The sequence below is a fragment of the Microtus pennsylvanicus genome, chromosome 5 (genome assembly GCF_037038515.1).
Source record: "Microtus pennsylvanicus isolate mMicPen1 chromosome 5, mMicPen1.hap1, whole genome shotgun sequence".
Lineage (NCBI taxonomy): Eukaryota > Metazoa > Chordata > Mammalia > Rodentia > Cricetidae > Microtus > Microtus pennsylvanicus.
Window position 1 is genome coordinate 69,478,147 of NC_134583.1, and position 26,448 is coordinate 69,504,594.

Here is a 26,448-nt window from a genome sequence, read left to right on the forward strand (position 1 = left end):
TGATGGAGCATAGTACTTTCTGAGCTCTACTATGGCTTCTCTGTTGAGTAGTTTCCTTGCTACTTTACAATCTCTCTGCACCTTTATTTCAGTTCCTTGCCTGAGAACCTGGAGAACCTGGACCAGACTCTGACCACCCGTAAGAAAGGTGTGACAGTCACGAGGATTTTCTGTTGTGTTGAGAGAATCTGGATCTCACAAATGGCAGCGTCTCTACACAGCACTGTGACCACACTCAAACGAAGTTTTTATCATGTGTGTTTCACCAGGACAGACGAAGTCCCGTGCAACCACACACATGTGCATGTCTCACGGCCAGCGCCTGCTGTACTGCAGACACACTAGGCCGGTTCCCTTCCCTTAACCTCTTGGTCTCTTTCTCTGTTAATGCTGGTGTCCTGGTGAGGACCAGGGCCAGGACAGGTGATATCAGAACTGTCTAATTCCAAACTTCAAGCCCACTCAGGTCCCATGAGAGTCACTGAGCTCTCCAGGTGCATGGCTCCTCGGTCTTCTGGAAGAGGGTATTTCCCTTCAGGTAACCAAACACTAAGAGTAAGTAATGCAGCGGGCACTCACTGCCTAGAAGTCCCTAGTGCGGCCCTGCTGGAAAGCATGGAGGTGTCCCAGAGACAGTGCCAGCAAGATATTCACTCACGTGTAGTCTCATTGCACTGAGAACGGTGCCAGGGCTGTGACATGCCCCATGGCAGGAGCCACTGAGAACCATGACAGGCTGTGACCTTCCCTGATGGAAGGCGCTAACTTTACACTAAGCGCTGTCTTCAAAGTGCCTCGGGCAGGGCAACGGACTCAGTAGTCTCACAAGAACTTCCCTCGAGGCTCCCTTTCTTGAAAAGGAAGATTTGTGTGCACCTGCCTCCCTGTAGCAGAGACAGCTACTGTGTCAACCTCAGGTCTCGGGCCCCTTCTGACCCCATGGAGTGAGGCAACGGGAAGATGCCTTTAGCGTGGTGAGCACAGCTGTGGTTTGTGCAGGAGATGATGAGGTCAGAGGCCCTAAGAAAACACTTTTCTCCTAGAGGGGCCCTCAGCCTCTAAGGATGCTTGCAGAGCTTGGCTAAAGGAAAAACGGGCTCTGAAAACTTCTGGTCTTAGGAAAATCCTGGGAAGGTTTCAATTAATAGAGCTTGACAGCAGAGAAAATGAGCTTGTTTCATGGCAGAGACTAGAAGGCAGAAGACCCCAGGAGGCTGAGGCCCGACTAGACCCCTGCTGTTATAGGAACAGTGCTTAGGTGGGGTCACCACTCAAAGCCCTGCGTCTGTTCTTTCTTGACTACAGGAACAATTAATTAACGTCAAGCCCAAAGACATAGGAGCCTCTTAAGATAAATATGACTGTTCCTAGGATAGGCCTGGGGACCATGACGAGGTCCAGAGCAGCCAGCAGTTTGGAACTTCATGTCTCTCAAAGGCCCACTGGCTCCACAGAGCCATGAGCCTCTCCCACCACCGCCATTTTGTCAGAAAGGAACATTTTTGGAAACCCACTTCCTGTTTTAGTTACTTCATGAAAGTAGAATTTCGGTCAGCCAGACGAGCAAACTGCATGCCTGTGTGCAGCCTTCCCCACCCCCGCGAGACATTCATCCACATAGACGCGAACACTCTGTCATGTGTGTACGCACACACGTGGCCCACATGAACGCAGGCTATCTTGAGTGGTTCTGAAAATGAGACACGCAAGTGAGCAGCTTGAGACGCTAATGTGGGGGCAGGTGGCCCAGGGGAGAGGAAGCAGGTGCCAGGGCTGCAGATGTCCAAACCCTGGCCCTCAGCCAACCTTTCCCCAGCTTCTGAGGACAGGATGAGCCCCTGTGCTGACCCAGCGGGGGCAGCGGAACGAGTGAGCAGCGGAGTCTCTCTGGGCGAGGATAGGAAGTGCGACCGAAAAGAGAAGCCCCGGGACTGCTGACCACAGGCCGGTCACGGGAAGAAGGCCTGGTGTCCAGGCTGAGAACACTCAACAGAAAAGGAGAACTGGTCACTTGAGCTATTCTGGTAGGTTTTTTCCAGAGCCGTGTTAACCCTGTTCTAGCTGCTGTAAGACAAACAGACGCCCTTGATGGAGTCGGTTCTAGGTCTATGAAGACACTACCAGGCATGGCCAGCCATCGCCCACACCACAGTCCTAAGAAATAGATGTGCCAGTCTCTGGCACCTAAGTGAGCTCTTCCAGACACAAGCCAGGGCCTTGCCTTCAGGTACTATAAGGCCTGGTTTACAGCAGCCCTGGGTAGGAAGTCAGCTCCCGACCAACACAGGTTCAAGAGAAGCGAATTCACTTTGCTCACAGACCCAGACACCCATCTGCTCAGAACAGCAAAGTAATGGGCTGCCCAGCACTTAGGAGGGTGCAGTGTGGTCCGTTCCCCACCCCCATGCCCACTTAGGGCACACGCTGATGTTCTGCCACCTTAAAAGCTTTTACATCACTTCCCGTGGCAAACAGCCTCCTCACTCCCAATTTCCAAGATGCGTCTCGGAGAGATGCATCCTCTGGTGGCCCCCCATCTACTCTTCCACCTTTCTCAGCTGAATCCTGCACCTCCGACCATAGTGCCCGAGGGGATCGTGCAGCTTCCAGTCGCTAAGCCCTTCCAGGGACCTCTGGATGCCTCTCAGGGTCCAGTCCTGCGTACCTTGCCTGCCTTCTTCCTTCACCCTTCTCCCTCACCAGAGGAGCCCGGTTCTCTCAGGATCCTCATACCCTGTCTTTCTCCTTTACCAGGTCCAGTGCCCTTCTAGCCCCTCCCTAAACTCAAGTCCTGCCCTGGAGGCTCTAACTACATGCTCCACCATGCAGCCCAACAGTCTCCCAAGCCGCTGCCGCATGAGTCACCAGACCGCTGGCAACAGGGGCAGGTAATCCAGAGACACCCTGAGAAGGGAAGTCACCTCCTGGCCTGTGCTGCTTTAGTCTCTCCTCTAGGACAGTGGGACTTCAAGTCCTCGTGACATCTCTTCATATGGCCCACACCCTGTCTGCTGCATGCTTGACTCCAGAACACTTCTCCCACGAGCCCACTCCTCTCCCTCCTGCTCCTCCACCAGAGGGGGACCCAGGAGAGAACACATAAAAACAAGACACAATCGTGTATGAACTTTGTTCGTATATGTTTGTGTTTCATAAAGAGAATGAAGCGGAGACATCAAACACAGCGAGGGAACTGGGGAGGTAGCTCAGCAGGTAAAGGCACTTGTCACCAAGCCTGGTGACCTGGGTTTGAGTCCCAGGACCCACAGAGTGGACACAGGAGACTTTTGAAGAATTAGCTCAGGAGATGGAGAGCAATTGGCGCAGGCACAGAGGGGACTACAGTAGGAGGTACCCATGAGAGCCTGGAGAAGGGGTGGAAGAGACATGTCCAGAAAGAGTTGAAGGGAGTCGACAGAGGAGGCTGTGCCCTCAGTACCTAACCCCAACCTTGAGCAGTTAAGAGACCCTAATCTTTCCCAAGTGGTAGTGGAGTGTGTTTGTATATAACTCTCCAAAAACTTGTCCTCACTTTTCACACGTGTTGAAGCACCTGTCCATCCTCATTCATATCACACACACACACACAGCATATACTCACACAGACACAAATTCATATGTATACAGAAAAAGAAATTTTAATCCTACATGAAAGCTCATAACAAATTTTAGCTCCTTGTCCAGGGATGTGACAACCTGTGCTTCCATGAGTACCAGAGAAACACATGGGGCACAAACATACATGCAGACACACACTCATACACATACAACAAATGCAGACACACACTCATACACATACAACAAATGCAGACACACACTCATACACATACAACAAATGCAGACACACACTCATACACATACAACAAATGCAGACATACACTCATACACATACAACAAATGCAGGCACACACTCATACACATACAACAAATGCAGACACACACTCATACACATACAATAAATTCAGACACACAGTCACACACATACAATAAATGCAGACACACACTCATACACATACAATAAAAATAAATCTTTTTTAAATGGGGGAGGGGTGCTGGAGAGATGACTCAGCAGTGAAAAGCACTTGTTGCTCTTCCAGGTTCGATTCCCACCACCCACACGAAGGCTAATAACTACCTGTAACTCCAGTTCCAGGGGAGTCTGCTGCCCACTTCTGACCTCCACAGCACCAGGGAGGCACACGGTGCAATTGCATGTGTGGATACAAAACAATCACATGTGAAATAAAGTCAACAAATCTAGTAAAGATCATTTTAAAGATGGGATTTGGGGTTTATTAACTCTCAGCTCCAAAAGTAAAAAAAAAATAAATTGGTTGAGGGAGGCTCCAGAGGAGTGAAGGCAAGAAGGGGTTGCCAAGATGAATACAGGGGTCAAGGTGAGTTCCAAACACAGACCCCCAGCAAAGCCTTCCTAGCCAGCTGAGTGCGGATGTGTCCAGTTCATGAACACTCAGGTTTGCAGGCCTCTCTGAGAGGCCTCTGATGGTAGGGGAAAAAAAAAAGCAGGTAAAGTCCAAAAGGGGCATCTAAAGATAAAGCTGGAATCTATAAATAAATAAATAAATAAATGTAGGAACCAAAAGCCAAAGAGTAAAGGGGCCGTCACAGGAAACAAAGAAATCAACAGACAAGCAGGGTTGCAGGCAACAGCAGGAAGGAGGGTCACTTGAGGCCAAAAGGTCAAGGTCAACATGGGCAGCAGAGGAAGATCCTGGGCCTTGCAGTCCAGCCAGCCTATCTGGAGACCATGAGCTCCAGGTTCCTGAGGGACCCTGCCTCAAGGGAATGAGCGCCTGGTGTCCCCCTCTGTCCCATAGGTGCGTCACACAGACCACCACCACAAGGTCCTGCCTCCAGTGGATGAAACTGGGGAAGGGAGGAGAGAGGAGCACTGGCTGGGCTGCCCCAGGCCTCCCACCCGTCAAGTCCACCCTGCGGCTCACCAAGGGAGAAGCCGAGGCAGCGGGCAGTGAGCACAGAGGCCAAGATCACACTGAGCTCCTGAGGTTCACCGTGGACCCTGCTACTCCCGCAGTGACAATGGATTCAATGGATTAAAATTTCACACCACAAGACAGTACCCAAACTAGATGGCCCCTGAGTTCCAGAGGGTGCTGAGGGTGAAGGCCATGGCTGCCCTTCTCACGCGATCCACTCACTCATGGAGAACGAACCTCCTTTAGGAAACATTTTAGAACTCTTTCGAAACACTTTTTAAAAAATCACACCCAAATATAGCTAGTTACGAGAGCAAGCTGTAGTGTTAAAATATACCAAAATAATAATAATAATACCATAGACTCCCATAACTGTAAGCTTTGAAATACTATTAAAATATAAGGGACTGTCATATTTAAATGCTGGCACAAAGGCTGGTACAGCTCTCAGAGCTGTGAACACTGGAAACCGGTCCTTACTCTACCTCCCCGCTCCATTCTCGATATGGTCTGTACAAGGTCAAGTACTTTTCCATACTTGCCACGTAGTAAACAGGCTCAGTGTATAAGAGCTGACGGATGAATGAATGAATGAACAAATGAACTCAGGCTTAGCCAAAAATGAATGCCTTGTTGGAGCTTTCTCTGGAGTTCTCTTTAAAGATTTATTTCCATGCTGGGCGGTGGTGGCGCACGCCTTTAATCCCAGCACTCGGGAGGCAGAGGCAGGCGGATCTCTGTGAGTTCGAGACCAGCCTGGTCTACAGAGCTAGTTCCAGGACAGGCTCCAAAGCCACAGAGAAACCCTGTCTCGAAAAAAAACAACGAAAAAAAAGATTTATTTCCATTTTTAATTATCTGTATATTATGGGGGTTGTGCACATGTTTGTGTTGGAGTTACAGGAGGTTGTGAGCCAGCTGGCGTGGGTGCTGGGAACCAATCCCTGATCCTCTGGGAGACTAGCCTGGGCTCTGAACTGGTGCGCCATCTCTCCCGCCCCGTCTCTGTGGTTTTGTAAGGTGTGATGCTGAACTACCCTAGAAGTTAGACGTACATCACGGGCTGACTCACGGGAGAGAATAAGCCGCAGAGCAATGGAAGCTGCGGACTACAGATACACGTGGACGGGAGGCGAGAAGTGTCACTTTCCCCGGTTTCCCAAAGTCCCCAGCCTTCCCTTGACACCTGCAATGTCGGACCTCCCTAAGCCATGGCCCTGCTTGGCCCAGTGGTCTGCCGGGTCACAGTGGAACACAGACCAGGAAAGTCAATCAAGACATGGACTGTTCCACTCTTCCAGGCACCTAAGAATGAAAGTCTCAGTAGACTCGAATGTATGCTCGTCTTCCAAGCCCATTGTCATGGCCAGGGAGGGCACACTTTCATCCCACGGGGAGGAAGGACCACACTGCATGCCTGGCAGGGGTGTAGGTGTTTGGATCTCATGGAGAGGAAGAAACACAAAGATACCTGCACTGATGAGCATGAGGGGAAAGACCGGCTACAACAGGTGGAGAAGTGAATGGTACAAGATGCTCAGGATGAGAGAGTGTGAGATACCCACCGAGGAGAGGAGAGGCGGGGAAGCCCTTGCCACACAAGTGTGAGCACCAGAATTCAGATCCCTGGAACTTTCATACGGTGGCTTTCCCTGCAATCCCAGCCTGGGAAAGAGTCAGTGCGAGCTGGCTAGTGAGCCCAGCCGTAAGAACAAGCTCTGGTTGAGAGACCCTGTGTCGACGACTAAGTAGAAAGGTGATGGAGGATGATAATTCTTCACATCAACCTCACGCCTTCACATGCATGTTCTCACATGTACATGAGCACCCACATGTGTGCCCATACACATACAAAAAACTTATGCACACATGCACACACACACACATACATGCATGTACATGCAAACATGCAAACACGCAAACAGAAAGAGAAAAACAAATCAACAAAGTTGTCCTTAAACTGGAAGAGGTTTGACAGCCTGATTTGCGTCAAGCTCGCAGCTGCCTCAATTGACTGCAGAGAGAGATTAAAGCCTCCCACGCTCCCTCTGGGGCAGATGTGGTAAGTCTGATTGTGAAATTCAGTTAGGTGCCTTCTAAGGGGCCTGCCTCTTCCTACACTCCTCAAAACCAGTAACTCAGAGCTGATTGCCTGGTTTTGCCTCCCCAGCAGCAGGACCCAGGCGAGCCTGTGGGCGGGGAGCCAGAGGTTGGCTCTATGCGCTGAGGCAACACGCGTGGTAGCCTAAGATTTGCTGCCGCTGGCCTCTCAAATCACACCCCTGCATCTGCGAATGGGAGCGCATGAAGGCTCGACGCTGTGGCCCAGACCAAGACCCAGACAAGCCGGTGTCACCAATGACTCCACTATTCCCAGCAGCATTATGCTGGCTAGCTTTATGTCAAGCAAGCTAGAGTCATCTGCGAGGAGGGGATCTCCACTGACAAAATACCTCTGTAAGACTGAGCTATCAATAAGCCTTAATTTTCTTAATTAGTGATTGATGGGGGAGGGCCCAGCCTATTGTGGGTGGTGCAAACCATGGGCTAGTGGTCCTGGGTCCTATAAGCAAGCCAGCTGTGCAAGCCATGATGAACAAGCCAGTGAGGGGCACTCCTTCACAGCCTCTGCATCAGCTCCTGCTTCCAGGGTCCTGCCCCGTTTGAGTTGCTGCTCTGACTTCCTTCAGTGATGGACTTTGATGTGGAAGTGTATGCCAACGAAAGCCTTTCCCCTCCAAGTCGCTTTAGCTTCATCCCAGTGATAGTAACCCTAACCAGCACAGAAGTCGGTAGCAGGAGTGAGGTATTGCTACAACCGCCCTGAGCATGGAGTTCTGTGGGGGATTGCAGAAGGGCCTTGGAACTTTAGGCTAGAAAAGCCACTGGGCCTCCAAAGCTTGGCGAGCTGTTCTGTGGGAGCTTGGAAGACGGACGTTGCTGAGAGATACAGATGATGGAGTCCTGGCTTGTGAGGTTCCAAAAGAAAGTTTGAGACAAGCATCTTGGTTCCTTGGGCACTCATACCACTGCGAATGTTCCACCCGTAGGGACTCAAGCCTTCCGGAGCCCCGTGATAGGCGCTGGGCTTGGGAGTGAAGAGAAGGGCTGCTGAGTCTGTTTCCACAGTATGTAACAGAACATTGCTACCCAATGCTACATCTGCCACACACAACATTAAAGTCCTGTAGGAACTTCCAAGGCCACGCACGGCATGAGGTCCCCTTCGTGTCATGTGCCCACACCCTTAGATCTGGCTACACCTACCCTTAGCTTCAAACACAGCCCCGTAGCGGCTCCACCTGGCAAACAGGACCCTCCCACCCCTGAGCTGATCTTCCCACCGGTTGTTCCTGCTCCTAGAGTCACTAGTTCCCTCTCCTCAACCACCATGGCAGGGTTCAGGCTACAACTCACTTCCCAGTAGACCCTGGGGACTCCACTGCCCGAGTGTCCTTAGGCCTCACACTTCCCACGTCTACAAACATCACACTTGCAGAGCTTTGAAAGGAGCTTCTCTGCTTTGTTCACGAGGTGGATGTCTCTCTCCACGGCTTTTCACGATGCCTGGCACTGAGCAGGCGCTCTGCAATGACTGGGCACTCCATAAGAACAGACACACACAGGGCAGGTGTGCAGGGGATGGCTGGCTGGCTCCTGAGCACTGCTTGCACCCAGCTCTACTCAGGGCTTTGGCTTCCTGTCTGGGCCACAAGGATAGATCTGTTCTCTGTGGTCCTCCTCATGCCTGACCTTCAAGGCCACCCGACTCTGAGTTAGATGCTTGGGGCATGATGCTGGTGACACCAGATGCACAAGGCCAGCAGACAGCTGGGCTTCTCCCAGGGCTGTCTTCAGCGCTGGGGACAGAGAAGAATGGTGTGTGTTCCTTCCCAGGGGACCTCAACCCTGAAGCCAGCTTTCCAATGCTGGTGCCACTTCCCACTCCCTCACTAAGTCCCTTCTCCAACCAGGATGTTCTGGGGGAAGAAACGGCAGAAAGACACAGACAGAAGCCACAGTCATTCCTCACAGAGCCAGGCCAGCTTGGCAGACTCAAGCCAAAGGAACCCATCTCCAAATCACTTCTCACCCATCCTAAAGAGAAAGGTCACAGCCGCTCCCTCCTGGGAAGAGAGCCTTGGAAGTGGTGCATCTTCCAGGCTGTTGTCTGCAAACAGTTCACGGCTACTGGCCCTGGAGAGTCTAGCTTCTAGAGACAGAACCTCCAGACCTGGCATCCTATAAGCTACAGCTGTCTGGACAGGTGTTCTATCTGGAGGGCGAGTGTGCTGGATTGAATGAGATTGGCCTGCATAGGTGCACCTGCTTGAATGTCTAGTTCCCAGCTGGGGAACGGTTTGAGAAGGATTAGGAGGTGTGTCCTTGTTGGAGGAGGTGTGTTACTGGGGGATTTCAAAAGCCCATGCCAGGGACCAGTCTCAAATTCTCTCTCTCTCTCTCTCTCTCTCTCTCTCTCTCTCTCTCTCTCTCTCTCTCTCTCTCTCACTGTGTGTGTGTGTGTGTGTGTGTGTGTGTGTGTGTGTGTGTGTGTGTTTGTGCACAAGCATACTTGCATGTGCCTTCCACCTATGGACCAGGATGTAAATTCTCAGCTACTGATCCAGCTCCATGCCTGCCTGCCTTCATGCTAATCATGATTCTCATCATGAAGATCACATACCCTCTGAAACTGCAAGCTACCCCCCCTCCCCCAGTTAAATGCTTTTCTGGTCTAAGTTGCCTTGGTCATGGTGTCTCTTCACAGCAATAGAGCAGTAACTAAGACAGTGAGGTTATAAACTTTATAAACTAAAATTAGTTCCAATATCGACAAATTTGATGGTTTCTCTTTAGAATGACAGGCACAGGCCTGTAATCGTAGCTACTCAGATGCCGTGGCCTGTCAGGAGTGAATTCAAGACCAACCTGGACAACTTCGTGCGCTACTGTCTCAAAAGACAGTACAAGGACTGGTCATACGTCTCGGTAGTAAGGTCCTTGCTCAACATGGACCATATCCTAGATTAAATCCCCAGCACTAGAAGGCAATAAAGAAGAATCCAAATGTCCAATCGTCTCTATGAGAAGAAGAGTCCTCCAGGTCTCAGAGACAAAAGTACAAGGCTCGTCAAGCTGAGGCCCTGAGCACTCCCAGCGGCGAGCTGGAGACGGAAGCAGACAGGAAGTACAGCCCTTAGGCCCCTCAGTGAACAGTGCAGGCATTGGAACCAGGACGGGACATCCTCTGTCGGCCCCGGCCCCTCACTTCCAACAGCCTTGCCCAGAATCCAGACTCTTTCGCGGGACTTACGGCCTTTAGCAGCCCTTTAGAAAGACAGAGAAGTAACTTCAGATCCCCACCCGGCCACCGGTCTCACATCCATCCTTCAGGAGTTGCACGGGACCTAAAGGCCACCCTGACAAAAGACCAACACCTGGGAGAAGTCAGAAACTTCCTACACAGAATGCCTGCCGGCTACGGGAGGGTCACACACAATCAGAGACGGGATCTACCTGATGAACGGCCGCTAGTCTGCTAATCCATTGCTGGGCTCTGACAACACCAGCGTCACCTTGGGGAGTACACTCATGACTTATTCATGGAGGAAACCATCGACAGAAGGACAAATGTTTACATCTACTTTGAATATTGGCCTGCTCAAACAGTTCTCTTTAGAAACGGCTAACGTGCTCTTTAAAAAAAAAGTTACTAATATCTGGTCAGCACTAGGCACCAGTTGGGGAGCTGAAATCATCCCTCGGATCTAGTATGAATCAGGACAATCTGGGTAGTCCCCAAATCTAGGCAACAGGCGGCTGTGTCCATAACAGGAGGGAAAGCTCATGGCAAAAGCAGAAGGCAGAAGGTACCTGATTCTTGTCCTCCATTTTCTTGAAATCTTCACACGCTAGCCAAAACAAGACATTTTCTTCACTGAATTCCTTTTTCAAAAATTCCTATGGATAAAGAAGGGGGAAGGGAATCATACGGTGCTCGGCGCTGAGAAAACCCAAGTTTCCTTTAGAAGATGACAAGGCAAAAGCGGACAGAGGAGCCTGGTTTAATCATCCCTCGAAAAAAACTCCACCAGGAAAAACAAAGAACGTGTTTAATGTTGAATCAGGAATTCCTTACGCCTTTCACCTTAATGGTTTTGACACTGCAAGGCGGAATGGAAACGAAGCGAGGAACCTATTCGCGTTTCTAAGCTGACAATAAATTACCAAAAAGTAAATTAAAGTGGAAGATATATCGGCCCTTCCAGACACTGTTTAAACAAAGTGCATTCCTCCAGAGCCAGGCCCTTTTTTTTTTAAACAAAAGAAAACATATTAAGCCTGTCCAAATCACAGTGATGGAGACCATTTGAAGTTGGAGGTGCGCTGTCCTGGGACTGCTGGTCAAGTCAGCACATGGTTAGTTGTGGCTGCATCCAAACCTCCCTGGCATTTAGATGATGCTTACAGTTCTCCTCCCTGCCTTAGGAGCTCCACGGGGACCAGTGGCATCTCGGCCCCTCACTTAAAAAGCCAAGTTAGCAAGGGTCAGTACTGGAATTCACGTGTGACCCTCCAAAGGGCAGCAGCAGTCATAGTGGCAGGGAAAGTTATTTCTTGACAGCATCAGTCCTTCCTGTCCATCAGCCCTTCCCTGTCCATCACAGCCCTCCTTTGGGAGATTCTCTCTCCCCTGTTTCACTTTGTCAGCTCTACCACCCAGCCTCTCACCAATACTGATGCATCCAGAGAGGCTCAGAGACTGGAAAGAACAAATGTTCATGCCCAAGAGACCCAGATCACCCCTGCCAGTCCTGGTAATCCTTCCAGAACCCACACTGCTAGAGCATCCTCCTTACCACTCCACTCTCCCCACTCCCAATATATGAAAACCAGAGACAGGCTGCATGTCCCTTTGGAAGTCCAAGGTGGTCATGAAAGATGAGCAGTTCTTAGTCTCTAGCTGGAGCAGACAGTGATAACCATTGTCCTGGTCCCTGTGCCCCCACCCCCATCATATGCACATCTAAGTTTTTCCTATTGCGTCAGTTCCAATGAACAATGAAAAGACAAACCCTGAATCTCTTCACGCCTTCTGGGTCTTCCAGAAGATTCTCCAAGGAGGTTGCCCACTTGGCCGTGCTCTTGAGGCCTTGGTGGCTGCTGCTGGAGCTCCCGTCACCATCATGGATATCTACGAGACACGGTTCAGACAAGGTCACCACCCAAAGAGTGTCTGGTGCAGACGGCGCACGTGAGGCTGTACGGTCAATCTGTACTGCAGGTCACCACCGCTGTCACCAAACCAATGCGTGCTAGGGACTGTCACAGAAGACTCTACTGAGGTAGGTGGGGCCACTATTCCCTCTGTGGTTCAGGAAAAAAAAAGGTTAAGACAAAAAAGAAATGAGGCTCAGAGCAAGAGACTTGGCATTTCTGTTACGTCCTGTGACAGCCCACTTTGTCTGTCCAATGGCCCTTGCATCTGTCTGCAACCCACCGCCCACGGACCCCTGACCCAGCATTGACTCCTTCCTCTCCCCTCTGGCAGTTACGGTGACCCCATGGATCTGAAAGCTCCAATGTAGCAGTGTACATTCTGTGGTACATAAGGAAGAGTGTAAAGCAGGGACAGGGTGAGGACGATCACACCAAGAGGTGTCAAGAGACACAGGCATCAAGATAAACATCTTCATGCAATTTTTTAAATTCAAAATCAATGCCCAGAGAACCCAGAATGGGGCTAGGGATGCATGTGTGGGGTAGAAAGCCTGCCTAGCATGTGCAGGGTCCTGGGCTCTATCCCGAGTCCCAGAACAAAGAAAATCCATGATAAGCAAATGCCAACATTTTAAATAACGCAGCAACAGTCCCCATGTTCCCTTCCATCCGGACCCCAAGCATGGTTTTGCATCATACTTCACCAGGTTTTATTTAAAGTTCTGATGTTGAGTTCACTGCAAAGGGTTCTGCATTAGTTCAGTTTAGTTTCTTTAAAAAAAAAATATTTCATAGCTGGGGATGTGGTGCAGTTGGGAGAGTGCTTGCCCGGCACACACAGAGCCCTGGGTTCCTTCCTTACCTACACAAAGCAGCCATGGTAGCACCTGCCTGAGATCCTAGCCCTGGGGAGGTACAGAGATCAGGAGTTCAGTCATCCTTGGCCCCATCGTGAGTTCAAAGCCGTTTTGAGAAATATGAGTCCCTGTCATGAATGAATGACCTATCACCGACGCCGAGGCAGCCCCCTAAGCTGGTGGTGCACAGGGTGAGTGGGTGACTGCATGGAACATCTTACATGAACAGGGTTGACATTGAACATCCTCTTTACCAAAGAAAGAGTGACAGAGGGTCTCAGACTATCACACTGGGGCGGCTCGGCTGAAGGAGGAAGCAACGCATAAAACACATCTACGGTCCTGACTCAGTTCTAGAATCTCGGGAATCACGGGAAATCTGCCGGCATGCACTTTGGTTGGGTCCAAGTTCAAAGCCCAGCTTGACTGGCTTGAGACACAGAAGGTTGTGGTAAAATTTGTGCATGCACTGCAGAGGAGCCTCTGAGCTCAAGGTCAGCTAGGGATTCAAGACAGACCTCGGATGTTCTCCGCAGCAGGCAGGGAGATTTTACATGTTCCCAACACAAAGAAATGAGGAGACTCTGAAGTGGTAGATACGTCAATTACCCTCACCCGATCCTGATACGACATTGGTTTAAATGTCCCACCGTACCTACCAAATATATAGAATTATTATGTCTCTGTAGAAGAATGAAAATATCACTGCGCATAAAACCCAAGTCCAAATAGATCAAAGACCTTAACATAAAGCCAGTCACACTGAACCTCATAGAAGAAAAAGTGGGAAGTACGCTTGAACTCATTGGCACAGGGAATCACTTCCTAAATATAACCCCAGTAGGACAGACACTGAAAGAAACAATTAATAAATGAAACCTCCTGAAACTGAAAAGCTTCTGTAAAGCAAAGGACACAGTCAACAAGATAAAACAACAGCCTACAGAATGGAACAAGGTCTTCACCAACCCCACGTCAGACAGAGGTATGATTTCCAAAATATACAAAGAACTCAAGAAATTGGTCATCAAAAGAACAAATAATCCAATAAAAAAAATGGAATACAGACCTAAATAGAGAACTCTCAACAGAGGAATCTAAAATGGCTGAAAGACACTTAAGGAAATGTTCAACGAGAAATGCAAATCAAAACAACTCTGAGATTCCCTCTTACACTGTAAGAATGGCCAAGATCAAAAACACTGATGACAACTTATGCTGGAGAGGTTGTGGGGAAAAGGGAACACTTCTGCATTGCTGGTGGGAGTGCAAGCTGGTACAGCCACTTTGGATATCAGTGTGGCAATTTGTCAGGAAATTAGGAAACAACCTTCCTCAAGACCCAGTAATACCACTTTGGGGTATATATCCAAAGGATGCTCAATCGTGCCACAAGGACATGTGCTCAACTATGTTCATAGCAGCATTGTTTGTCATAGCCAGAACCTGGAAACAACCTAAATGCTCCTCGACCGAAGAACTGATAAGGTAAATGTGGTACATTTACACAATGGAGTACTACACAGCGGGGAAAAAAACAACATCTTGAAATTTGCAGGCAAATAGATGAATCTAGAAAACATCACTTTGAATGAGGTAACCCAGCCCCAGAAAGACAATTATCATATGTACTCATAAGTGTTTCTTAAACATAAAGCAAAGAAAAACAGGCTACAAATCACAATCCCAGAGAACCTAGACAACAATGAGGACCCTAGAAGAGATGTACATGGATCTAATCTACATGGGAAATAGAAAAAGACAAGATCTCCTGAGTAAATTGGAAGCATGGGGACCATGGGAGAGAGTTGAAGGGGAAGGGGGAGACAGGGAGGGGAGCAGAGAAAAATGTAGAGCTCAAGAAAAATCAATTAAAAAAAGAAAATCCCTAAATAAAATCAATTTAATTACCAAAAAAAGAATTATTACGTCTCCGTTGGGGGGACAAAAAGTAGGAAGTCCACCTGAGAGCAGCACACTGTCCCTTTCTCCCCTATCTGGAAAGAACAAGCTACTGAGGGAACTGTGTTTACAGCTAGCACAACACTAGAGACACGGTTATATTAAAAAAAAAAACAAACTTGAATCTAGGAGTCTAGGAGAAAGTAAAGTGTCAATTAAGAGACCAGCAAAGTAAATTACTTTTAAAGCATGCTTGAAAAAAATCTTATACCTTATTAATCGCTAAAAATAGCTGAAATGCTTTTTAAAGAAAATTCATATCAGAATACACTAAACTTGGGCCCAAAGAGTTGGCTTGGCTGGTGAAGTGCCTCCCATACAAGTGTGAGGACCAGGGTTCGATTCCCAGCACCCATATGTGAGCCCCAGGCCACTGAGAGACTCTGCCTCAATAACAAAGTGGAGGAACAACACTCAAAAGTTGTCCACTGGCTTCAACACATATGTACATACACTTACATGCATATCTGTGCACACACACACACACGTGCACACACACACAGAACACTAGACTTACTAGTTGACAGCTGCTATTCATTTAAGGTGCAAAACAACACATCCTAACCTTGATTTTGCTGGAGTTGCCTGTCTGAACACCACACGTAGCTCCACACCTTAACCTCTTAATTTTCTGGGGCTCCATCTCCTGCACCCCTAGAAAACAGCATCAGACAGTGTGCCGATGCTTGCCGTCATGACACATACTCATAATAGTGTGAGAAATTATTTGTGGCAGTATCGTTCCTCTCCCCATCGAAGCCAGTTCCCCAGAACACCTACCAAACACCCTGCTGACTTCCCGAAGGGACTCTCTCTAGCGCGTGGGTAAGAAATGAGTTCCTGGCTCCTATCCGTCATGGAATGTCAAACTCTGGACGCAGTTTCTCCCCACATATCAGATTTGTAAATCATCATTATAAGCGGTTTCCTGAAGCAGGCTCATTCCGCCAAGCATCCCGGTCGCCTGCCTTCTGTCTTCTGCCTCGAGAACACGGCTTGAGCATTGACTCCACTGCCCTGGCAGATCCTCGTGAGCAAATAAACAGCAGGACACGAGCCCTGTTCTAGGAGCGACCTCGGGACGCCACAAGTTCTCTTCCATGTTTTCAGCTGTGGCCTGAAAGGATGCCATAATTCTTGGTGCTCTCTTAAATATTCAACCGCACCGTGCGAGGGGGCTCACCGCCCTGACCTCTGGCAAATGAATGCACTTGGTGGGTTGCTCTCAGGCCACTGAAAGCTGGCTCTACTGCTGGGGAAATGCAAACACCCCTTCACTGCTGATGCTACCCCAGGTCTGTGGGTTAGCTTTTAGTGGCAGCTTTCAGTTAAACAAAAAGTGAGATGGCCCCTTTGGTACCTGCAGCCAAACCCTAGCACCCACATACAGCAATACCTAGATATGCCCAGTGCTAGGGAGGCAGAGATAGGAGGACTCGGTGGCTTACCCACAAGGCTGTAAAGCCAATCACAGAACCCCAGGTTCAGTGAGAAACCGTGTCCCCAAATAACAAGGTGGAAGTGATGGAGGAAGACACGTGACATCAGTCTCTGGCTCATGTACACATACACAGAATGCATGTGCACACGCACACACATAAACACAGAGTTGTACAACTCAAGGTCCACTATTCAGACTTCCACCTTAGACTAGAAACAGAAGTGCAAGAAAACGACTTGTCCTGGATGACATGTTTACAGAATCACCACATGGAACCAGCGGGACCTATCTATCCCCATCAGGACTGCTTCCATACGACTCCGAGTCCTTGGAACACAGGAAATGGTAGCCTCTCACAGGTACACTCCAGGGCTCTCCTCTCCCTTGCATCAGGACATAACAATAATACTGGGTGGTGTCAGGAATACTTAGAAAGGTATTCTCAAAAGTCCTGGTTCCTGGTGTATGGGAGGGGTATGCGCACATGAGTGCAGTGCCTAAGGAGGCCAGAAGAGGGCACCAGAGCTGGAGTTCCGGGTGGTTGTGAGCTGACGGACCAGCAGGCTGAGAACCAAACTCAAGTCCTCCCAGAGCAGTCTGCGCTCTTAGCTGCTGAGCCTCGTTAGGACTTCAGTTCTCTTAACTACAAGAAAGCCTTCCCTCTGGTCCACCTCTGCCTCTGGAACTTTCCCACAGGCTTCTTCTCCCAGCTCCTGTCATGTGTTTTCACTTTCCTTGGATATTGGTTTGGATCTTTTCCAGGACTTCAGATGGACTTTAAGGGTTTTTGTTGTTTGTTTTCAATACCGGGGATTGACTCCAGGACCTCGCACATGCCAGGCAAGTGTTCTACCACTAAACTGTGTTCCCACCCACCACCTCTCCCTCCCTCCTCCTCTCCCGCCCTCTCCTCTTCCTCATTTAGAGAAACGATTGCCCAGGTTGCCCTTGAACTCACTCTGTAGCCCAGATAGGTACTGAGCTTGGCAGTCATCCCTCTTCAGCCTCTAGAGGAACTGGGATTATAGGTCCACGCCTATAATCCTGACTTTCAAGTCAGATTAAGATTTTTGTTATTGTTACAACAGATCTCCAACATCTGCAAACACAACTCACTTAATGGCATCTATATTTTGTCTATCTTTTCATTTCTGTAACAACATGCCTAAGGCAGGCTACTTTATAAAAACAGGAGGTTTATTTTGGCTCATTGATTCAGCTCCCAGAGGCCCCAGATCTAAACAGCACATCTGGGTAACGTTCCTTCCACTTTCCTAATACCTCACAAGGGGAACTGGACTTCAAGACAGGAATTTTGAGACAGAGTCAAACTGCACCCAGATCACGGCAAGCCATCACCCCCAGGCTCCCGTAAGACAGATCACCAGCCCGCTCCATCTGGTGTCACCCGTAAAGACACCCTGAAGTCACCATAGTTCTTTGACTCAGTGTCCCTGCTCTAAAGACTTAATCTACGTTGTGAAATTTTATTTATTGGAATTCAGTAATTCCAGGTTGTATAACACCAGTTAATAAATCTTAAGTCACCAAAAAAAAAAAAAGCATGGTGGCACATGTCTGGAACCTGACACTTGGAGGCAGTGGCAGGAGGATCTCTGGAAGTTCAAGGCCAGGCTGACCCACATAGGGAGGTCCAGACCAGCCATGGCTATGTGGGGAGACCCTCTCATAATACTACAATGACCAATACTAATAATAACAATAAAAACAGAAGAAAGTCAAGCAACACCAAGATTTCACAGCCGCCCAAACCTTGTCCTAAAATCCTCAAAATTCAGGTACTCTCTCATTCATATGGGTGGATGCATGCATGCATGCCTCTGTGTGTGTGTGTGTGTGTGTGTGTGTGTGTGTGTGTGTGTGTGCGCGTGCGTACGCTGTGCACTAACCAGAGATCCATCTCCAGTGTCAGCCACTCTCCACCTTGCTTTTTGAGTCTGAGTTTCTCACTTTTACCCAGAACTGGCTGGTTCTGCCAGACTAGCTGACCATGAGCCCCGGGGATCCTCCTGTCTCCGCCCCCCTCCCCAGGACTGGGATTACAATCACAAACTACACTGGCTTCTTCTACCTGGGTCTGGGATCACACTCAGGTCCTCATGCATTCAGGAAGCAAGCACTTGACTGCCTGATCCAGCTCCGCAACCTGTTCATCCTTTTTCGTTGTAGATGATGAGGCAAGAAAGCAGGCTTAGGATGCCCAGGTTGGGGCGGGAGATACATTAAATGTGTTTTTCTAGCAGCGTTAAGATTTCTCAAGCTATAAGAAGCAAGTTGTAGTAATATGAGTTTGTCTCGGTTTTTTTTTCTGTTCCCATTTTGCGATGAAGAAAGGGGTTCTATGGTTGCTCGGCTGTTTTCTTTTCTTCTCGCAGCTACCTCTTTTCAGATCTTCACAGTTTTGCATGCCTGGCCCTAGTTTTTCAGTAAATTCCTCTTTAGCTGATGACAATGCCACTTACAAATCGTTCGCCAGGTGTGAGGCTGTGTGCCACACGTTCACGGCTGTTGAATCATTTCAGCCTCGCAGAGCAGTCTCATGTGACATTTACAACATCCCCATTTTACAGGTGAAGAAGCCGAGAGGTGAGACCTGTCAGGGTCACCTAGCTGGGAAGTGGAAATTGTGGCCCAAAGGCAGACGGATAGTTTGGGTTCAAGGCTCCTGTCCTTTCCCACAAGGCTCCATCTCTGGGTTTCATTTTGACTTCTGCTCGTCTTTGTATTGAAAGGCCAGAAAAGAGCAGCTTGAAGGAGGCTGACAACAGCAGGCAGTGGTGGCGCACACCTTTAGTCCCAGCGTTTGGGAGGCAGAGGCAGGCACGTCTCTGAGTTCGAGGCCAGCCTGGTCTACATAGCATTTGGCCAGAGCTCTGTGGAGATTGAGAGACTAATAACAGTCACGGTATGGGGAAGACTGCGGTCAGTTCCACACTGAGTGAGCTGACTTCGCTAAAAGCCTGCCTCCGAAGAGGTGTGCAGCACGACCATGCAGATGGCTGGAGCGTGTTGCTTGCGATCCATTTCGTGATGCATTATTTATAGTAGCTATGATGTCACAGCTAATCGAGACTTTCTCCAGACAGGAATTCCCTAGAAATCCATACTCAAAAGGCATCTGCAGCACTCAACAGACCTGAGTGCTTGTGGTTTTGCTCTACGCTAGCGCTCTGTAGGGAGAGCTATGCAAGGACCGTAAGTGGACAATTTCCCCCATCCAAATAATATTTTAATAAGCTCTCAACATCCAACTTCCTCAACAGCTGAGGCAACTTACATCTTCACAGATCTGCTCTAAGTACCACCAGCTCACAGCACATTGAAGGAGGCATTCACATCCAGGAAAAGGCAGAGATGTTAGCCCTAAATTCCAAAGCAGTTAGACAGCGCACCCCCTTCCTTCCAAGCACTCTCTTCCAAGCCCAGTGCGGTGGCTCTTCATCTATAACCCAGTACCTTGAAGGCTGAGAGGCAGGAGTAGGACCAGGCCACCTCAGCTACATAGCAAAGTCTCCAGACCAGTGTGAGCTCCAAAAGACCCTGGCTCATAAAATTAAAACAAAAAAAGAAGAGGAAGGTGGGTACAAGAAAGAAAGAAAAGAAAAAGGAAGGAAAACAGATACGCTCCTTAGCATGAGGTTTTAAGCGAAGGCTGCACCCACAAAACTTATTCAAAAGCTCGTATCTCCCACACCACACGAAGCATAATACGTTTTTTTTTTTAAGTTATATCCCAATATAGAAGCAGAGACTCTGTTTGTTTTAACTGGTGATCTGCTTAAGGCTCCACAGAAACTGGCTCATGGAAATCCTGTATCTAAATATTACTTTATGTATTTATCATTCCACTATCCTCTATCCTATGAGAACCACCTTACATGCAAGGGCAGTTAGCAAAAAAAAAAAAAGAAAAAGAAAAAAAGAAAAAAGAAAAGAAAAAGGAAAGAAAGAAAGAAAGTGAAATTTAAAAGTTTTAAAACAAGCTTACTAAGAACCGGCACGTAAGACAAGAACAGGAAAACAGGCCGCAGAGGGTGCACAGCTCTGAACATGCACTGTGACATTTTGATCAGAGAGCTCAAGACTCAAAGGAAGGCAAGGGTGTACAAAGTCACCGGCACAACACTCTCTATGTGACAACCTCCTCCCTAAGCCCCGCTGCATCCCTCAAGCCAAGAACTGGTTCTGAAGGGGCTGGGGGTAATCCTTACTGTCCATGCTCCGGTCCACACAGATCCAACCACCGCTGCCTTCTCAAAGCCTCTCTGTAGGAGAAAGTCAGGAGCTCAGGGCACCCTGACGCCGTCAGGTCCAAAAAGAAAACAATACTCAACATCCTCTTTTGGGTGGACTAAACAACAGATGGTCAGGGCTTTCAGCATTGGCTAGAGGGAAGGAAATAAGATGCCACGGTCTCACACTCTCGCTTGCACCCTCCCAAGAATCCCCGCTTTCTAGGTGGCAAGAGGTCCAGGAAAACAATAACAGCACCCAGCTGGGAGGTGGGGCCAGCCTGGGCTACAAAGTGGGTTCCAGGACAGCTAGGACTGTTACATATGGAAACCCTATCTCAAAACAACAACCACAATAACAATAATGGTCCCGAGGCCCTGGAAAAAAATGACAATGGTCCCAAGGGCCTGTCACTGACTTTCCTTATCTCCAAGAACAGGGCTTTGATCTTTATGCATAAATGTACCTTTCCTCCCCCACACAGTCTTCCCGGTCTCTTCCTCACTTCCAGATAAGGGACTTCTGGGCTAGGGGTGTGGCTCAGTGGTAGAGCACTTACCCAGCATGCACAGGGCTCCGCATTAATCCCAAACCCTATAAAATTGTCAGAATCAGTCATGCTGTCTTTGCGTGTGCGGGGGCGGGCAGTTTTAAGACAAGGTCTTCCTGTGTAGCTCTGGCTGGTCTCAGACACCTAACAACCCCAGCCTGGACGTCATCCATGAATTAGCCCATATCTTTATTTTCTTTCTTGCTTGATTGGTTGGGTTTGTTGTTGTTTTTTGGTGTGTTTGTGCATGTGTGGGTGCGCATGTGTGTGCGTGCGTGCGTGTGTGCGTGTGTGTGTGTGTGTGTGTGTTAAGGGGGGGCTCCATGTACCTCTGATCGGCCTTGACTTGCTATGCAGCCAAGGACGATCTTGCATTTCTGATGCTTCTGGTGCTAGAATCCACCGTGTTGTGCTGCAGATTGAATTCAGAGCACTCTCTTACTAAGCTCCGCCCCCAGCCCACATCTTTCTCCTTGTGTGCCTCTTCCTGTGTGTGCTGGTGCGTGTGCACAAGTCCAGCTGAAGACTGTGGTGTCCCTCAGGCACTGCCCACCTTCCCTTTTGATACAGAGTCTCTCGTTGGCCAGGAACTACTAACCAGGCCAGGCTCGCTGGCCAGTGAGCTCCCGGGACCCACATGACTCCACTTCCCCAGTGCTGGGATTACAAGCGTGCGCCACCCTCAGGGTTCTGGCGATTGAGGCCTGGTCCTCGTGTTGTATAAACGGCACTTTACCAATTGTGCGCTCTCTCCTGGCTCCAGTCCACACATTTCTCACGAACAAAGGTGATGTGTTCCTCAGGGGGTCAAGCACACATCTGGCACTCCTAAATACGGTTTATAATGATCAATCCTTTCAGAGGAATGAGCTGAACTGAGCACTGATCCAGGGGTCGGAGGCCCTGAGAGGAAGAAGGGCTACTGAAAACGGGAGACTATACAGTAACCAACAGAAACAAGGCACACAGAGGTGAAGAAAGTAACTTACTACAAAGAAGAAAGCAACAGGATGGAGGGGGTCAGGTTCTATTTCAGAATGGCTGGCTGGAGAAGCCGGGAAGGAAACTGCAGTAAAAGATGCAACAAGTGAAAACCTTTTAGTCACAGATTTACTGTGAATGGAGAAAATAAGCCAGGAATTCCCAGATGGCAGGGAAGGAGACAGGGAAGAAGCCATCAACTCCAGACTGGGTCACTAAATAGTTAACAAGCTAAGTGAGTAGATATGTACGCAGGTAGCCCTCGACTAGGGTCAGAGACAGGTTATCTTGTCTGCTCCACTGGAAATGAACGCCTGGAGACCCAACTTTCCTTCTTCCAAGACAAGCTACTGTCGGGTGCCAAGGATCAATCAGGCTTAGAGGAAGGACACCCACAGGAGGTAGGAATACCCAATGTCTCTATGGGTAGTGTGAGGGGTGGGAGGATGGGTTGATAACAGCCCAGGTGGAGGCAACAGGCAATCCGGGCACATGGCCCTCAAGAGATGGGAATCAGATTCAAAGAGAAATTTGCCCCTGGAAGTCTGCAGGGGCTGTTTCACATGGTGGACGCCTCCTGACAGCCCTTATCAAGGGGCTGCTGCTACTGCCTGACTGAGGCCTCTCTTGTCTGACTGCCACCCCCAGGCTGCCGCAGAGGACAGCTATCTGGGGGAAGCAGAAGCGACCAGAATATATTTAGTACAGTATAAACAAGTTCTTAGAACGCAGCATGAGGGGACCAAGGGGGATCACTCAGCTCAAGGAGGGAAGTGTCTGGTTCGCCATGAAAGCTTTGGAGACAGCCGCCCCAGACCCTGCCTGGGCACTGCATCTAAGTCTCCTCTTCTGAGGAAAGAAGACGAACAAAATCTGGACAAGCAGCTGCTCCTGAAGCCACTGCACCTCCTGCCCACCCATCTTGTCTGCCCGCTGCTCTTGCTGGGACCCAAGCAGGCTGAGCTGATGCCATCTAGACAAAAAGACCATCTTATCCTAGCCTTTTCCTGCTTGCAGGCTAGCCTTGCTCTCCCCCAGCCCCAAGGTCCAGCCCATGAGTTCCTACAAAAGTTTGCCCAACAACCGAGACACTCCACTGTTGAGTTGTTAAAAACAAATACGTTAAATTTCTGTGCGGATTATCACCTTGAAATAAAAACTTAAGCCCAACAATAATTCTGAAATGTTCCCAGGGTTTAATGAGATAATGTAAAAAGAACTCTGACAGGCCACGAAGCTAGCTGGCTGTAGGGCGTGGCTTTTACTTCGGTTCTGAGGTAGGATCTTGCCAGTTATTAGCAATGCAGGTTGTGGGTAGGGAACAGGACCTTCTGAGAAGTCCTCACACTTCAGCATAAGATCCACTGGGGTACTTGGCTGAAAATGCAGCTGATTTGTCCTGCTCCTCTTTGATCCCCAAGATTGAACTGGGGTCTGACTTTTATCAAGGCCCCACTTCCCCCACCTGGTAGGCAAAACACACTTTGAGAGACCTCAGAAATGAGACAAAGGGCCTCCAAGTATGAACCTTAGAAATGGGCGGAGCTTGCAGCCCTCAGCTTATGGATACCGTCTTTGATAAGACTTAGTTCTTTGGTCACATATAAAATGCTCTGGAGGAGACAGGCTTGACGGCAAGCTCCAAGTCCAGACTCTCGCAGGGTGCATCCAACGTTGGTGGGGTCCGAGTTGGATATTTTGGGAAAGCTCTTTAAAAGCAGAGTCAGGTGGGATGTCACTCTGGGGCAGAGCACTTGCCTCCGTGTGCAACACCAACCCCTGCAGTTTAACTTCTGGCCTTTCCCCCAGCGGTGTGAGCAAGCAACACCAGCGGTCAGATCTGTGGCCCTGGAACAGGTACATGCTACACTGTGTCTTAAACTGCACTTCAGTTTGGGAATGCAGGGTGGCCATATACAAAAGCATCCCAAATCCATGTGTCCGTCATGAATCAGGGTTCTATTTGTATTATATTCGGGCCAAACTGAATCCAAAGTCACAAGCGGGCTATTCGCCACTGCTCTGTATAGCATGGCAGAGAAAGAAAGGGAAGCTAGGAACTCCTACACCTTTGGCATATCCAGCATTGCATCTGGAGCTCCTCGTGTTTACTGCTGGCCCTACTGTTAGTAATTTGAACACTTATTTATCGGAATTAGAGTCTGTAGTTAAGGGCCAGCAAAATGGCTCAGTGGGTAAATAAATATGTCTGTATCTAAGCCTAATGACCTGAGTTTGATTACTGGGACCTGTACTGTAGAAGGGAGAGAACTGATTTCCACAGGTTGTCCTCTGATTTTCACTGCAAACTGTGGCATGCACACAGACAGACACACACACACACGATAAATGTAATTTAAAAATTTTAAAAATTGAGTGTGTAGTTAAGTCCACAGCTCTCTGAAATCTACTATACAGAGGTTCATCAAGTCTGGATGTCTGACATGTTTTGTCCCACCACGGTTAACTTCAGCCCACCTCTGACTTAGCCACCAGTTCCCAGATATCCCGAATTTATAGCAATTGGCTCTTGCACCGAGGCAGCACCCACACAGCTCTGTAACACAGAGAGGTCCGGGACATTCATTATTCAGCATCGCTGAATGAGGGAGTCAGGGTTGAAATCAGAAGTTCAACCCCAGTGCCTAGAACCTGAACACCATCCCGTGGCCTGTGTCAGCCATCCACACTCAAGGGAATCCGACCACGCGGGCAACACTAATGGAACACTTTGATTCATGTTAGGCAGCGGTGCAAACTCTACAAATAATTCCATGAAATCTGACTTTAGTAGGGTCGTCTTAAATATTTAATGAAATGATTTGCATGAGTTGACGAGTGGAGGGCAGGTTCCAATTAAGCACTTAGAGCTCCACTTTGCACAACCCGATGCCTCACAAAGAAGTTACACAGCTGGCCAGCCACCGCCGTGGGATTCAGTCTGTCTGACTGCAGTCGCTTAACCACAGTTGACGCTTAGGGGTAAAGAGGAAACCGGCTGACACATAATGAATCTCAGGGCGACAGGGAAGCAAGCCGGTGAACTCCGAACCAAAGTCAAGCAAGCAAACAAACGTAAGTTTGAAAGATCCGCCAACTAAGTGTGGCCCAGGTTACCCAACACCCTGGCTTCAGGACCCCACCCCTCCGACGCGGCTATCCTAAGAGTGAAGACAGGAAGAAAGCAGAGAAGACGTCAACACAGCTCCTGGCCACAACATAAGCCAACAGGGGGTTAGGTGTTATGAACAAAAAGGATGACAAGATTCGAATCACCATTTCTGCGCTGTGGGTTCTTTGTCTTGCCAACTTGCCCCAAACTGCGGGTCGGGTTAGTCTAAGGTGAAAAGACAAAGTGACTCTTCCGCCGTGTCACACAAGTACCTCCCCCGCCCTGGGGTGCAACCACCTTGGGACTCCACTTTTTGGCGCCGCGGGGCCGGGCCGCTCCGGGGGATGCAGAGGTCCGGTGGAGCATCCTTCCCACCTCGACCCGCGGTGGAGGCTGCACATAGGAGGGGAGCCTGGCTCCCACGCTGCCTCGGAGTGTGAGGCTGTTCTGTGTCTCCCGTGCCTCCCAGATCTTCTTCAGAAGAAAAAAAAGAAAGAAAGCTGCTGTAGCTCCAGCTTCAAGCCTAACTTCCTCCCGGGGCGGCTCCCCGGCTCTGCGCTCCCGCCGTGGCTGGGACAGAGCGAACGGGGAGGAGCGCGGCTGCTGTCCGGGCGGCACGGCAAGCCGCGCCAGGGGACCCCACGACCCGGCCCTTCCCGCGCCCCAGCGCTCACAGCCGCTTACCAGACGGCGGCCGCTTCCTGCTAAGTCGGCTCACGGCGCGGGTGAACATCGCCGCGGGCTCCCGGAGGACGGAGCAGCCGGGCGGCTCGGCTGCTGAGCCCGAAGAGGGTAAAGAGGAGGAGGAGCCCGCGCGACGCCGCCCCTCCAGGCCCCGCCCGCCGCCTCCTCCCCGCTGCTCTCCCCTCTCCCTGCCCACCCGCGCCCGTGGGCACTGAGTCCAGCCCCCAGCTCCCCGCGCAGGGCAGGGCGCGGTGGCCTCGGGTGACCCTCAGCTCCCGCGCACATCCCGGTCCTTCCCCTCGCGGCCTGGGAGAAGCACAGCATTTCTTGTCCCTGCCAGGCCCGACCGAGTCACCTCCCAGATCGCCACCCCCCATCCCGCCCCCGGGTCTACCCGACTCCTAGTCCGTGGGTGCGCGGCCTGCTCA

At 49.7% G+C, this 26,448-nt stretch overlaps 1 protein-coding gene across 2 annotated transcripts in view; it reads right to left on the reverse strand.

Annotated features, from left to right (window-relative positions):
- The window catches only part of Rgs10 (regulator of G protein signaling 10), a 45,474-nt gene extending 19,238 nt beyond the window's left edge, over positions 1 to 26,236 (reverse strand). Inside the window, exons 1-3 of one of the 2 annotated variants that reach the window (XM_075972458.1) lie at positions 26,021 to 26,236; positions 12,035 to 12,153; positions 10,833 to 10,919 (exon numbers count right to left, since the gene is read on the reverse strand). In XM_075972458.1, the coding sequence (XP_075828573.1) occupies positions 10,833 to 10,919; positions 12,035 to 12,153; positions 26,021 to 26,069 (255 nt within the window). In that variant the 5' untranslated portion in view covers positions 26,070 to 26,236. Of the gene's footprint in view, positions 1 to 10,832; positions 10,920 to 12,034; positions 12,154 to 20,671; positions 20,792 to 26,020 lie in introns of those variants that run through there. The other variant, XM_075972457.1, reaches the window with a different exon arrangement.
- Between the last annotated feature and the right edge of the window lie 212 nt (positions 26,237 to 26,448).